The 12,086-nt window shown below is 49.3% G+C and overlaps 7 protein-coding genes across 7 annotated transcripts; 5 read left to right on the forward strand and 2 right to left on the reverse strand.

The window, feature by feature from the left end:
• LOC131207400 (protein trunk) lies at window positions 1-1,065 on the forward strand. The gene has a single exon (XM_058200012.1). The coding sequence runs from the start codon at window positions 1-3 to the stop codon at window positions 880-882; it is 882 nt and encodes a 293-aa protein (XP_058055995.1). The 3' UTR covers window positions 883-1,065.
• A 2,958-nt stretch (window positions 1,066-4,023) lies between these two features.
• LOC131211159 (NPC intracellular cholesterol transporter 2-like) lies at window positions 4,024-4,543 on the forward strand. Its single transcript, XM_058204530.1, has 2 exons — window positions 4,024-4,087; window positions 4,158-4,543. Exons 1-2 carry the CDS (start codon window positions 4,024-4,026, stop codon window positions 4,541-4,543), a joined length of 450 nt encoding a protein of 149 aa, XP_058060513.1.
• A 221-nt stretch (window positions 4,544-4,764) lies between these two features.
• On the forward strand, window positions 4,765-5,324 carry LOC131210945 (NPC intracellular cholesterol transporter 2-like). The gene is made up of 2 exons (XM_058204272.1): window positions 4,765-4,846; window positions 4,918-5,324. The coding sequence occupies exons 1-2, from the start codon at window positions 4,774-4,776 to the stop codon at window positions 5,292-5,294; spliced, it is 450 nt and encodes a 149-aa protein (XP_058060255.1). The 5' UTR covers window positions 4,765-4,773; the 3' UTR covers window positions 5,295-5,324.
• Window positions 5,325-6,321: 997 nt separating this feature from the next.
• On the forward strand, window positions 6,322-6,868 carry LOC131207401 (NPC intracellular cholesterol transporter 2 homolog a-like). Its single transcript, XM_058200013.1, has 2 exons — window positions 6,322-6,508; window positions 6,594-6,868. The coding sequence occupies exons 1-2, from the start codon at window positions 6,322-6,324 to the stop codon at window positions 6,866-6,868; spliced, it is 462 nt and encodes a 153-aa protein (XP_058055996.1).
• Window positions 6,869-7,971: 1,103 nt separating this feature from the next.
• Window positions 7,972-8,503, forward strand: LOC131207402 (NPC intracellular cholesterol transporter 2-like). Its single transcript, XM_058200014.1, has 2 exons — window positions 7,972-8,149; window positions 8,217-8,503. Exons 1-2 carry the CDS (start codon window positions 7,972-7,974, stop codon window positions 8,501-8,503), a joined length of 465 nt encoding a protein of 154 aa, XP_058055997.1.
• Window positions 8,504-8,527: 24 nt separating this feature from the next.
• Window positions 8,528-9,099, reverse strand: LOC131210708 (NPC intracellular cholesterol transporter 2-like). Its single transcript, XM_058203990.1, has 2 exons — window positions 8,997-9,099; window positions 8,528-8,935 (listed from the first exon to the last, which is right to left on the reverse strand). The coding sequence occupies exons 1-2, from the start codon at window positions 9,070-9,072 to the stop codon at window positions 8,559-8,561; spliced, it is 453 nt and encodes a 150-aa protein (XP_058059973.1). The 5' UTR covers window positions 9,073-9,099; the 3' UTR covers window positions 8,528-8,558.
• A 1,153-nt stretch (window positions 9,100-10,252) lies between these two features.
• LOC131210764 (NPC intracellular cholesterol transporter 2) lies at window positions 10,253-11,930 on the reverse strand. The gene is made up of 4 exons (XM_058204057.1): window positions 11,630-11,930; window positions 10,954-11,061; window positions 10,551-10,720; window positions 10,253-10,474 (listed from the first exon to the last, which is right to left on the reverse strand). Exons 1-4 carry the CDS (start codon window positions 11,772-11,774, stop codon window positions 10,391-10,393), a joined length of 507 nt encoding a protein of 168 aa, XP_058060040.1. The 5' UTR covers window positions 11,775-11,930; the 3' UTR covers window positions 10,253-10,390.
• Between the last annotated feature and the right edge of the window lie 156 nt (window positions 11,931-12,086).

Here is a 12,086-nt window from a genome sequence, read left to right on the forward strand (position 1 = left end):
ATGACGGAAGCGTTGCTGTTGTTGGTCGCGGCGTTCCTGTTGACAGCACACCAGTGTGCCGGCCGTGCCGTGGACAGCGGTCGGGGCAACGAGTACAGCTTTCTGGCGAAACTGTACGGGGACGTGGGGCGCGGGAAAAACTCGTCCTGCCAGCAGCTCCCGACGCTGGTGCTGATCGAGCTGCTGGGTGCCGCCTTCAACCCGCGCTACATGAGCATCGAAGAACCGCCGATAGCGGACGACGGTGACGATGGGACGATGGCCGGCACCGGCGAGCAGCGGGCAGGTATGGCGAGCAGTGCCAAGCGGAACTCGGAACCGTTTCTACCGTTCTACGTCGACGACAAGTACCGGCCGGAGCCGAGCAACAAACCGGCCTGGGAGGTGAACCACGTCTTGGAAGCGATACCGTACAGTGCGCCCGGGGCGGCCCGCACCAGGCGCGACCTGTTCAACGCAGTGCTACACGATATGGTCGAGCAGGCGACACGGACGGACGCGGAAACGGAGACGTCGCCGTCACCGTCGCGCGGGAAGCGCTCGTACGACGGTAAGAGCCGCGCGCGGAAGGTCACCGGCGGTAGCCCGCGACCTTGGGAGTGCGAGTCGAAGATCCGGTGGACGGACCTGGGGCCGGATTACTTCCCGCGGTTTCTGCGGTCGGTAGAGTGCACGCGCCAGAACTGCTGGTACGGCCACTACACCTGCCAGCCGCGCTCGTTCCTGGTGAAGATCCTGCACCGCCGGACCGGCCAGTGCGTCCAGAGCGACCGGCTGCGGAACCAGCTGGACGTCGACGATGTGCCGGGCGGGCTGTGTGAGCTGTGGGTCTGGGAGGATCGGCCCGTCAACTTCTGCTGTGACTGTGCGCCGGCCTTCTAAGGCCCGGATTGTTCGGCTTCCCATTGTTTTTCGTCCGTTTAATTTAATCGTTTATTTAACTTTACTCGTTGACGCACTGGTTAATCTTAATGTTGACATTCGGATAAGGTGGTAGGAGGATAAGGATACACGATAAGGACGCTGTGTACATATAGGGTTAAGGAGCGGCGGTGGGCGGAACACATGCACGCGCAGTCAAATCGGGAACAGAACCTGTACATACTGAGGAACCTTAGACCTTGTTTTAAAAGCAGCCGGCGCACGGAGAAGGTACAGAACCCGGCAGGGGTACCCTGCAGGCTAGGTTAGGCGCAGTCAGTGGCTGGTGTGCGAAAAATAAAAACCGACACACTTTATGGAAAACAAACTCTGCCGCTGAGGACGTTTTGTTTATCACGTGCCCGAAACCTATTAACCCGGGCGAAGGCCCGCAAACCGTTTGGCAGTAAAGATCAGGGGGCGCGTTCGCGAGGCTGTACCCGTCCCTCGGCTAGGACCGGCGAAGTGCCTGCACGGCACTTCGAAAGGGTAGACGCTCCAGGCGATACGCACTCAGAAGCTGTCCTGGTAACGACGTACCTACGGCCCAGGTCAGCTGAAGCTGGTGTGGACCTGTGGCTGCCTCGCGAAGCTGCCGAGTTTGGAGGGGTTCGGACGAGAAGAAGGACTCCCGGGTTAACGTTTTTGCATAAATATTGAAAATTAGCCGTCGAGCGTGTAGCAAGATGGCCGGAATTTTCGCTCCTCTCCAATTTAGCTGTAAATTGAATCGCAGCGCACAGGAGCGCAACAATTTTCAACAAGTCAATGCATATTCATAAACCGTGACAACGGGCCCAAACTGCAACGCTTAGTCTGGTAGTTTCCCTCAAGGACTCGAAAGAAATTACCAATAATCCTCTAAACGGTTGCGGAGTTTAAATTAGGAAAAGGACCTCAAAGAAGACGATGAGCTCCGGTTATTGGCTAAAATTGCGCATTAAACAATCGCGAAATGTGCTGTTACTCTACATGTGATGATTTTAACGTTTCATAGTAATTTTAGGCTCATGTGTTGCGAGCGTTCTAAAAGGACCAATCTACACGGCCAATCGGTGTCCTGAGAGAGTGGTTATTCAGTCCTCAAGCATCCTCCTTTGTGGTTCAAGCATCCAGAGTCACGCCGTTAAGGATTGCTGGCCAAAGTAAGCTCCGACAGCATTCTGGTTATTGCGGGCGTCGCAGGGTGGCCGTCATAATGTCGCATCAATTATTGACGCATAATTCCGTATGCTTTAATGGAAAAAGTCTTACCACTGGCGGTTGTGGTCAGCAACGGAGCGTTCGCTTCCGGGGAACACCGGGAGACATCGACCAACCGATGGCACCCATTAGCATATCACGTGCGGGACGCCCGTGGAAAACCGAGCATTACGGACTTGCCGGGGGCTTACGGCTCATCGGTGTTGCGGGAAGCACCCGAAAATGCGCAAAGGATTTCGGTTCCTCCGCCAGTTCGCCAGTTAGCGTTAGAAGCCTTCCGTCAACACGCGCATAGTCGAACCGGAATCCTGGGTACGGCCCACCCCGTACCTGGTGGCCGTTTAGTTGAGCAAATATTTTATCGTATCAATTACACGCCAAATCCGGCGACCAAACACAACGGCCCGCCGGACCGGACTTTTCCTGCCTTCGGAGCGTGAGCGCTCGTGGTCGGCGGTAATTACCATTATCGTCTCTGATTACCAACTTTTGAGGCCGTGCCCGGGCAACATGATTATGCTTAGGATTGTGAGAACGAAACAAAAAAGAAACCGGGTCGAACACGGTGCAAAATGATGCGGACCTCGATTCCTTTACAGAATAGTTTTGCTCCCGCAGGGTACGAGGATCAGTTTCATACGGGTTGTTTATTTTATTTAGCGACGTGACCCAGTTTAGCCACACACCGGGAGGTTGTTTAACGCTAGAAATTGGGTTTCGAGAAAAGCTCATCCTTTGGTTACACTCGATGGTGTTTGGGTTCATTTAGTTATTTCATGCACCGAAATGCACTTTTCTGCTTGCATCCTGCTTGGGCAAGTAAGTAAGCAGTTCGCTCAACTTTGCGATACGTATACTGCTGAAGGGCTAAGTTGAAACAAATTGCGATTGGTTATGGTTGTCGAACGTATTCATTGTGCCGCTCATGATTCAGCGATTAGGCTATCAAACCAAGACAGACTATCGAATCGGATTGCGCCATGAGGATCCGAGCGAGGATCGTAGGGAGCGATATACAGAAATAGAGACACGCCAAAGCGGAAAAAAGAAAGCTGCCGATTAGCTGTATTTCGCCTCGCCTATGCTACGGGAAGCCGGTACCGGAATGAATGCAAGCAGCTGTTGGCTGATATGTGATAAGGACCCAGCACGCCGTCATGGTGTTACGGTAAGCGATGTGATAAGATTGGCTTCCATAACAATATCCGATTGAAACTGGTGCGCTGATGCAAGCAGCCACAAAAAGGCACTCCGTTCGGTTGGTGATTATCAAGATCCGAAAAAGTGCACTTTGCAAAGTGAGCTTTTAACCAGAATGCTGAAGGCGATCCCAGGCGTTCGGTGCCGGTGTTGGCCCACGGAATCAATCAGAGGTCGTGTAGGGCTTGAAAGGAGAGAGCCCTACATTGTTCTAACTGGCAGTATGGCGGTTTTAAAACGTTTCCACAATTTCTCCTGCTGACCTCCTGATGGCAATAATCAACCATAATTCTGTCTGCTCGCCGTTTGATTGCTGATATAATAAAGATCGCTAGGGTGAGCTGCACCTCGAAGAATTGCATCTTACAGCTGCATCAATGATTGCAATTAGTTTACATTAAACTATCTAATCAGGGGCCATAATTTAAGATAACAGCATACATTTCGGGTGCGTGACGTTAGCAGCTGCCTGTTTAGAATTTATCGCATGGTTTACCCTTGATTAGTGATAGGATTGGCGTTGACAAAGGGCACCAGGGGTTCACAATAGCCAAATGGCGTAGACGATAAGATAAACCGCGATCGCTGTGGCATAAACCACTACTGTTAATAAAAACCCCGCCCTACAGCAACCGAAACTACAGTGTCCATCCTTCGCCGAGCGCAACGGAAGGTACAGCGATCCGAAGCTCTGCCGAAATGAAGTGTCTGCTCGTTGTAGCTCTGCTCCCGGCGCTCGCCCTCGGACTAGCGGTGCGGCCATGTAAGTGACGGACCAGTGACCCGAGGTCGGATCGTGTAGTTCGATAGTAACGAGCCGGTTCTTGCGGCAGGTCCCAACAATGCACCGATTCCGCAGGACGTCCGTGTTGTGGGCTGTGCGGCGGAACCGTGCGTGATCCCGATCGGCGGAATGGTCGATATGGACTGTGATTTTCTGTCACCGCGCGCCTCCAACACGGTCGGGGCCGCCTTGGAGATCTTCTTGGGTGACTTCCGCGTTCCGTACGAGCTGCCAGCCAACCAGCAGAATGCGTGCAACTTCTTCGAAGCCGGCAGCTGCCCGGTGGCGCAGGGTGAGTTCATAAACTACCACCTGAGCACACCGGCGGCCGCCCCGTTCGCCGGTATCACGGTCGATCTGCAGCTACAGCTGACGGACGACAACGGAGAACCGCTGTTCTGCTTCCGATCGTCCGCACAAATTGTCGCCGCGTAGCGTGGCAACTAACTGACCATGTCAAGCCACCACGTACCCCGTTTGCAATAAACAGTTTTTTGCCCTGAAAATCCTGCATTCGAGAAGCCTTTCCTATCGGTTTAAGCCAGACATGGAGCGTATCTTATCTCTTATCAGCCAGATCAGCAGCTGGGTTTATCCGGTCGGCGGCGCAGCCTTAAGGACTTGCGGCTACTCGACGAGCGGCAGTGGCACGCTAGGCCTTCAAGATGTTCCGACAAATCGTAGCGCTTGTGTTGGTGGTTTTGGTCGCACGGGCCCACGGACTGACGACTCTGCAATGTGAGTACAATTGTGGTCCTTCTAGGTCGGCCGGTCGGCCCGGTAAAGTTTTTCCATTTGTCCGGTTCCAGGTTCCGACAACCGACCGGGACCGCAGGAAGTCATCATCCCAGGGTGTAGCGTCCTTCCGTGCACCGTACCGAATCAGTCAAACTTTAACTTCAGCGTCCGGTTTGCGCCGACATTCTCCACCAACACCCTTACGGTGGATGCGACCGCCACGCTCCATGGGCTGTTCCTTCCGTACGAGCTTCCGGCCCATCTGCGTAACGGTTGCAATCACATCGACACGTCTTGCCCGCTGGCTTCCGGTCAGACCGTTACCCTCAGTGCCGCTGCACCGGTCGAGGCTCCGCTTACGGGTGTCACGGTCAGAATGGAGTTCGAAATAACCGGGGACGGTGGCCAGGTGGCCGTTTGCTTTGCGGCCACTGTAACGCTGACATAGATCGTGCCGCACTTGTTGTGGCTTCGTACCTCAAAGCTCAATAAAAAGAAAATATATTTCATAAGCTTTTCTTTGTACATTTTATTTTGCAATAAAATGGTGTAGAGGAATGCTACAAATCGACCAGACGAGAGAATGTAGAACAACCACATTTAAAACCGTCAACCTTCCAAGCAGTTGATTCTATTCATTTTTTTGCCGTTAATTACGAGCTGGTAACATATTGCATTTAATACTTATTCGTCATAGACCAAAATACCCTAAAAACAGCTTTACCGATAGCTGAATTCTGTAATCTTCATATGCCTTATGCACTCCAAAAACATAGCTATCGGCAAAGTCCATTTTGTCATCGCCCTCGAAGCAGGATGGCAACAGGATTCCTTTGCTCCAACCCAACGGTTTTCCCCAAAATTCAAAATCTGCTCGAAACCGTTTTCCGCCTTTCGTTATGCGGGGCGTCAGAAACGATTCAACAGCAAACAACGCGAGTGAAAGATTGGCAATAGCATTCGTGAATGAATTCGTCACCTTCGGGTTCGGCCAAATCGCTGTGTCACGCCGCATTTGAAGAACGATTAAGCGGCCCGTACATTGCTGTACATCTTCGTATACATCTGAGATCGCCGTCTGAGTGATAAGTAGGGAGAACTTTAGCACTCACACGTGGTTGGTGCCGAAAAACGTGAAGACATCGTTTGTCTTATCGATTCGATTGTTCCGCCGGCCGGTGAGTCGGTCAGCGTGCGTACGGCTCAGGTGTTCATTAAATTAGAAGTACTGAAGTCTCTCGACCCGGCAAGATATTCGCGCCACGACGATAACTGACCAGCAACATCTTGCAGGTGTCCGAACACCTGCCCTCGTTTCGGATAAGATTAGTTTCCTTGGCCAAGGTGGTTTGTACCGAGTATAAAAACATGCGAACCGGCGCCCAGGACAGTCAAGTACATTGCGGCCTCCAGTTGAACTGAAAGCCACGAAGGGAACGCTAGGTCAGCACCGCAGTTAAACGCATCCTATCAAAATGTTCCGGTTCGCAGTCCTACTAGTAGCCGTCGTTGCCTGCGCCAGTCTAACGGAAGCGCTTGTAACGCACCCCTGCTCGAATAATCGGCCCCATCCTACCAGTGTCACACTCACCGGCTGCACTCAGATGCCTTGCGAGCTGATCCGTGGCAGCGACATATGGATGGAGCTAGATTTCCAAGCGCGTAAGTTAACCTGCCCACAGTCAAGCGAACTGGATGTGGGTTCATTCTACAGAAAGTACTGACGGTGTACAATTTTATGTTATAGCATTCGCCGCCCAAAATCTGCAATACCGCGTTGTCGCGACGGCCCTGGGCATCACTGCTCCCTATGAATTGCCACCAGATCGTGCTGCGGCCTGCAACTGGCTAGTGGGCAGCCAGTGCCCCATCAGTCAGGGCGAAGACATCTCCAGCACGCTCAGCATGCCGGTTCTGCCAATCTATCCGCTGGTCACGCTCGTGGTTGAAGTTAGTGTGATCGATGAGGAAACGCGAACTCATGCCTGTTTCGCGGTCGACGCCCGTGTGGTCGTTGGTTAAGTGTTGCTTGTGATAATTTTAGTAATAAATATCGATCATTGTTTTCATACCAACTTCGAGATTTACTTTCGTTTTATTCACTGCTGATGGGCATAATGCTGTTTCGTGGAATGAAAGTGCATAAATTGCAGTGTTCGATCGCTAATCATGCGGGTGCGATTTGTTATAAAATTTCAATTGCAAGTTCAGGCCCGTTGATGGTGGCGCCACCTATGTGTCAGAAGCGCACTCAATTTCAAACATTCAATCGGCGATGTTTTGAGGCACGTGGCGCATCCGCAATTGTTTCAGTTACGAATCACACGGTACGATTCGTTCGGGGTAGTCGTTGCTCCTTCAAATATACTTTATATGCCGTAACGGTAATAATGTCTCTTTGAAAAAGTTCTTTCGCCTCGTTCTTTCCGTTGCATCAGCAGTTGTTACCTAGCAAAACATTTCAACAAAAGGAATCGCTATAAACGAATGTTATAAAATACTACCATATTCAACACATTTATATTAAATTCTATCGAAACGCATGAGTCCTATTAGAGTGCAGTTTTCTCGAAACTATGCAATTATACTCCTCCTGGGTTATGCCTGGGTTTGCGTAAAGAATCGTGGGGTTTGCCCGGTATTGCCGCCAATTAGCGTAGGCAGTCTTATCGTGATTCAGGAGTGACATCCAGATCCAGGTAGCGACCGATTTCGTAAACCACGTCTCATCCCTGCACAAAAGGGAGACCAGCTGGCAGTAATGCGATAACTACCTTGCAACACTTGAAGTTGCCACCTGTTCGCGGCCATAAATCGATTATGGCGATTATTATCACGGAAGCCACCGCAGAAGAGAAAAACGTGAAGACCAAGTTGGGGCAAAGAACGAACAGCCGAGTTGCGATTTCTGGCAGTACATAGGCCGTTCGTGCGTAACCATAGATTAACATAGTGGTCAGTTTGTACGAACGAGCGCAGACCGAAAAATGGCCAGCGTCTGCGGACGGTGGGCATATAAAAACGAGTGCCAAAAATCGTGCAATTAGACGCCTCGGTGCAGTTGCAGTAACCACATCAGCCCACTCAGCGAACCTTCCGCGAACGGCTACCCACCCGAAGCAAAGATGATCCGCGCTCTGCTGCTGATTGCTCTCGTCCCAGCTCTGGTGTATGGAAGCATCCATCGCGTCTGCACGGGAGGTCGCCCGGAACCCTTTGACGTTGCCATTGACGGCTGCACTGCTGCCCCTTGCAACCTGGTGCGCGGTCAAGATGTAATTGCTCACATCAGCTTCACCGCCGGTAAGTCTACGGGGAAGAAAGTAGCACCAGTAAGGTACTAATAAACACTTATCCCTCGTTTCGACAGATCGTGCCGTGTACAACATGACGACAGTTCCAACGGCAACGGCCCTCGGTATCACTGCGCCCTACCCGCTGCCGGCTGAGTTCGCTGCCACCTGCAACTGGCTGGAAGGATCGTCCTGTCCACTGAGCCCGAACGAGGACGTCACTTACAGACTGACGATTCCGGTCCTGTCAATCTACCCCTTGGTCAGTCTTGTAATTGAAATTGACATCGTTGACCAGGACAGTCAGTCCGTCGCCTGTTTCCTTGTTGATGCCCAAGTGGTTGTCGCTCCTAGTTTAAAATAAAATTCTGCTATTTGCTGAGTCAACCATTAATTTATTACATGCGCTTGAGTTTATGTTAAACCACTCTAGCATCTAGCTGGAAGCACGTCACAACGTCCTGGTTTTGATCGACCAGCTTCAGTTCCACCGTGAGACTAAGCGTTGGGTAGCTGCTAAGCACCGGAAGCTGCAGTTCGTAGGTGACGTCTTCCTTTACCGATACGGGACACTGGCCTCCAACCAGCCATTTGCACGCGTCTTGACGATCGCTCGGCAGCACAAACGGCACCGACAAACCGCCGAAGCTGGCATGCACTTCCGGTCGAAGTGCGCTCAGAGTTCTGCTGGCAGTGAAGTCTACCATGACTTTCGCATCGTGTCCTTTTGGTAGGTCGCACGGAGCAGAATGGCAACCGGCAACGTCAACCGACGTAGGTAGGGCTCCTTCGGTGCCTGTGATAGAGCGTGCGAGTTAGACAAGCAGCAAATGAAAGGTATCTCTCCCTAATCTTACATTTTTGCACTGCGATCACATCGGCGAGCACCAGGGCGGGTAGGCAAACTGCAAACAAACTCACTACCAGCTGCATAGTGGTTGATTGTGCGATTGAGCAGCGGTAGTTAACAAGTAACTGTGAATTGTGTGGCACAAGTGCTTAAATACAGGAGCCAGGCAATGCTTACCGGCACTACTAAGTGAGTTTCAAGAACTTATAACACGTGTTCGTGTAGAAAACCCGTACTTTCGCGTCTTGAGAGGCGTGACGTGCCATCGTAATTAGTCAGGATTGGATTGATAAGAAAAAGTGGCAAAACTCGATTCATTCCAGTGTCATTGAACTTGTCAGAACAGTTATAGTTATTTACGGAATATCTCGGAGAGTAGCAATAGGGATGTAGTATTGTTATTTACCAGCGATTTATCATTCGTATTGAATGTTTTAACACATTTGATTACTGTGAAAAACAATATAGGAAGATCCAAAAAACTGTATTGTAAAAAAAAGGTGGTTGTGTTGTTCAAACGCTTACATAACGGCACGTAAACATGTTCCTTCATCGACTAGTTATTAGTCTTAGTTAGATTTGTTTAGTAAAACGAAGAGAGTACCAACTGCTGAAAGATTGTGAAGATTGCATTCATAATTTATTTTTCAGTATATTACTAAATTGTAATAACTGTTAAATGTTATTTGTTATCTGACACGAAATATTAATTAATTCCCTATATCTTTCTTTAAAATTTAGTGCAACTTCTATTTAAACAAAGTTCACACGACACGCGTGATACTTTGTTCGTTCATAACGTTCGTCCGTTGTAATGACACGATGGTTACACGATTTTTAGCCGAAATAATGTAACTATAAGGATTCGATTAATTCGTTTGTTGGACGGGTTTGTTTTAAAACCGTCACAATTCAAATTAAAACGAGCAAAGTGTTCGAAAAAATTTGAGTCAGCGCCACCTATATGTGAACTTTGCTTATCAAAGCAATGAAAAAAAAGAAAAAAAAACTTGAGATTGGAATTGAAAAAATAATTTGAAATTATCTTTCAAAAATGATGACAAAATTGAACGTGAGATTGCATTACTGCCTGAGTCATTGTGTAGCAGAGCTGTTAATGTATCGTCGAAAAGAAAATCTATAGAAAAGATCTTCGCCACACCGTTATCGCTTTCACATGATTAGTTCGAACGTGGTTCTTGCTATCGCTGATCGCATGAAAACTATTGGAACAAAATGTAAAAATCATCAATTTCTTTATTTCACCATTGAAAACACAACATAAGTGTTTCCAGCCCGCATTTGTAATTTGATTTCCGGCGGAATTCTTATAATCTCAATCGATTCTTTGGGTGTTGTTATAAACGCACCGTAAAGCGTTTTCCGATGTCTTTCCGGAAGTTAGGCGATGCACACCGGCAGTTGATAACAGAGCAAAGTATCGCCCTTGCTATTTGTTAGCTCCCAGCGCAGCTTTCCAGTAATCTGGGGAATACGAAGTTAGCAGAGCATGTGATTAGTCCGGTGTCCTACTAACTTGCCAGGCACTCGAGAAACTTACCGGAGGCAGACTAGGATTGACGTAGATATCAGCAGAAAACAACAGGCCCGCAGATCCCTGCAATGGGCAAACAGAGCCCTCACAAGTAGTCGGAGTGATAGTGGCCTTCGTTTTAACGTTATTTAGAATGAAGTAAGCTTCATGTTTCAGAATACTATCCGTCGAGGCGCCTTAAAGCGGAAAATAGGATAGGAATATCAGAGCAAAAATAAAGTTACGTTAGTACAAATATTTGATCAATAGTTAATGGTCGCGACCGTAAAGTTTTTATTGCCAAAGCGCCACTCGAGACACCAAGCGTGGTCACTTCGTAACACATCTGCGTGGGCAGTAAGCTCAGATTTCAATTAATGGTCGATGGAATGATTTTGTTTTATTGCCAGAGCGACGCTTACGTACTTACCGTTTGCCGTGAATTCAGCCTTAACCCCGACGGTCGTTCCACGTTGCATCGTGCATGGTGCGGCACTACAGCTGGACAAATTTATCGATAGGACGTCATATTTGGTGCCTGATTAAAAATAAAACAAAATGGAAGAATAATTCCACATCGTTAGTAATGTGCACAGAATGGTCCCAATGCGCAATTGCATCTTTCAATGTTTCTAAATATGAGGACTCTCATAAGATATGGATAACATGCTTCCACAGAATACTATTACGTCTTTTCAGCCAAAATTGCGTTTGAGTTTTGTCCTGTTGCACTTTGTTCCTTCAGGGGCACAAATCGTACGTTCCGTTTTAGAATCCAACGAGTACAAAAAATCACAGTCAATTTGTGCGAAATTCAAACTCGGTACACGGTTTATGAATGAACCGTACTCGTTAACGTGAGTATTTGTTGTTTCTTAATCTCGACCAAAATAATTTTCTACGATACTCCGCAATAATAACCAATCCACACGGCAAACCCGTCTTGAGGCGCTTTTTATTCGTACCTCCGGCACCACTTATCTTCGTACCGTCCGAAAGGCGGTTAATGGGTGACGATCAATCTTGTAGCGTGACGTTTTTTCCGGCAATTCACCAGTACAATCCCGGCCCGATTCGTTGGACTTTGGCCTGGATTGTTCACTTACCGCAGTCTTCGAAGATGAGACTGGAGCTGGTGGGCGGATTGCGTTGAAGTTGCCACCAGCGGAACCACCAGCGAAGAGGCCCAGCTTCGAGGGAGGTCAAACTAAGCAGCACGCACATAACGCATACCCACACAACGTTCTTCATGATAGTCTTTTCTTATTCTCTTGTCGCGTACTCAAACCGTTTCAGGATCGGGAACTTCACGCTCAGTAACCAACGTCTAAATGCGGGATATTCCGCCAAGTATCACGAACGATATGGTTCCAGCGACGAGTGGCTTTCCGTTGTAACGCCGACGAGTGGTACTCGAAGACTAAAGGCAGCAGTGTGACCGACGGGTTCGGCTACTACCGTCCGGAATGGCCGTCGGGCCGGTCAGAATCGCTGATAAGGATCGCGATGGACCGTCGCTGCCCCTGGGCTTCTGTCCAGCCCATTTGTTTTGGGGGTTGGTAC

This window comes from Anopheles bellator, chromosome 2 (assembly GCF_943735745.2).
Source record: "Anopheles bellator chromosome 2, idAnoBellAS_SP24_06.2, whole genome shotgun sequence".
Classification (NCBI taxonomy): Eukaryota; Metazoa; Arthropoda; class Insecta; order Diptera; family Culicidae; genus Anopheles; species Anopheles bellator.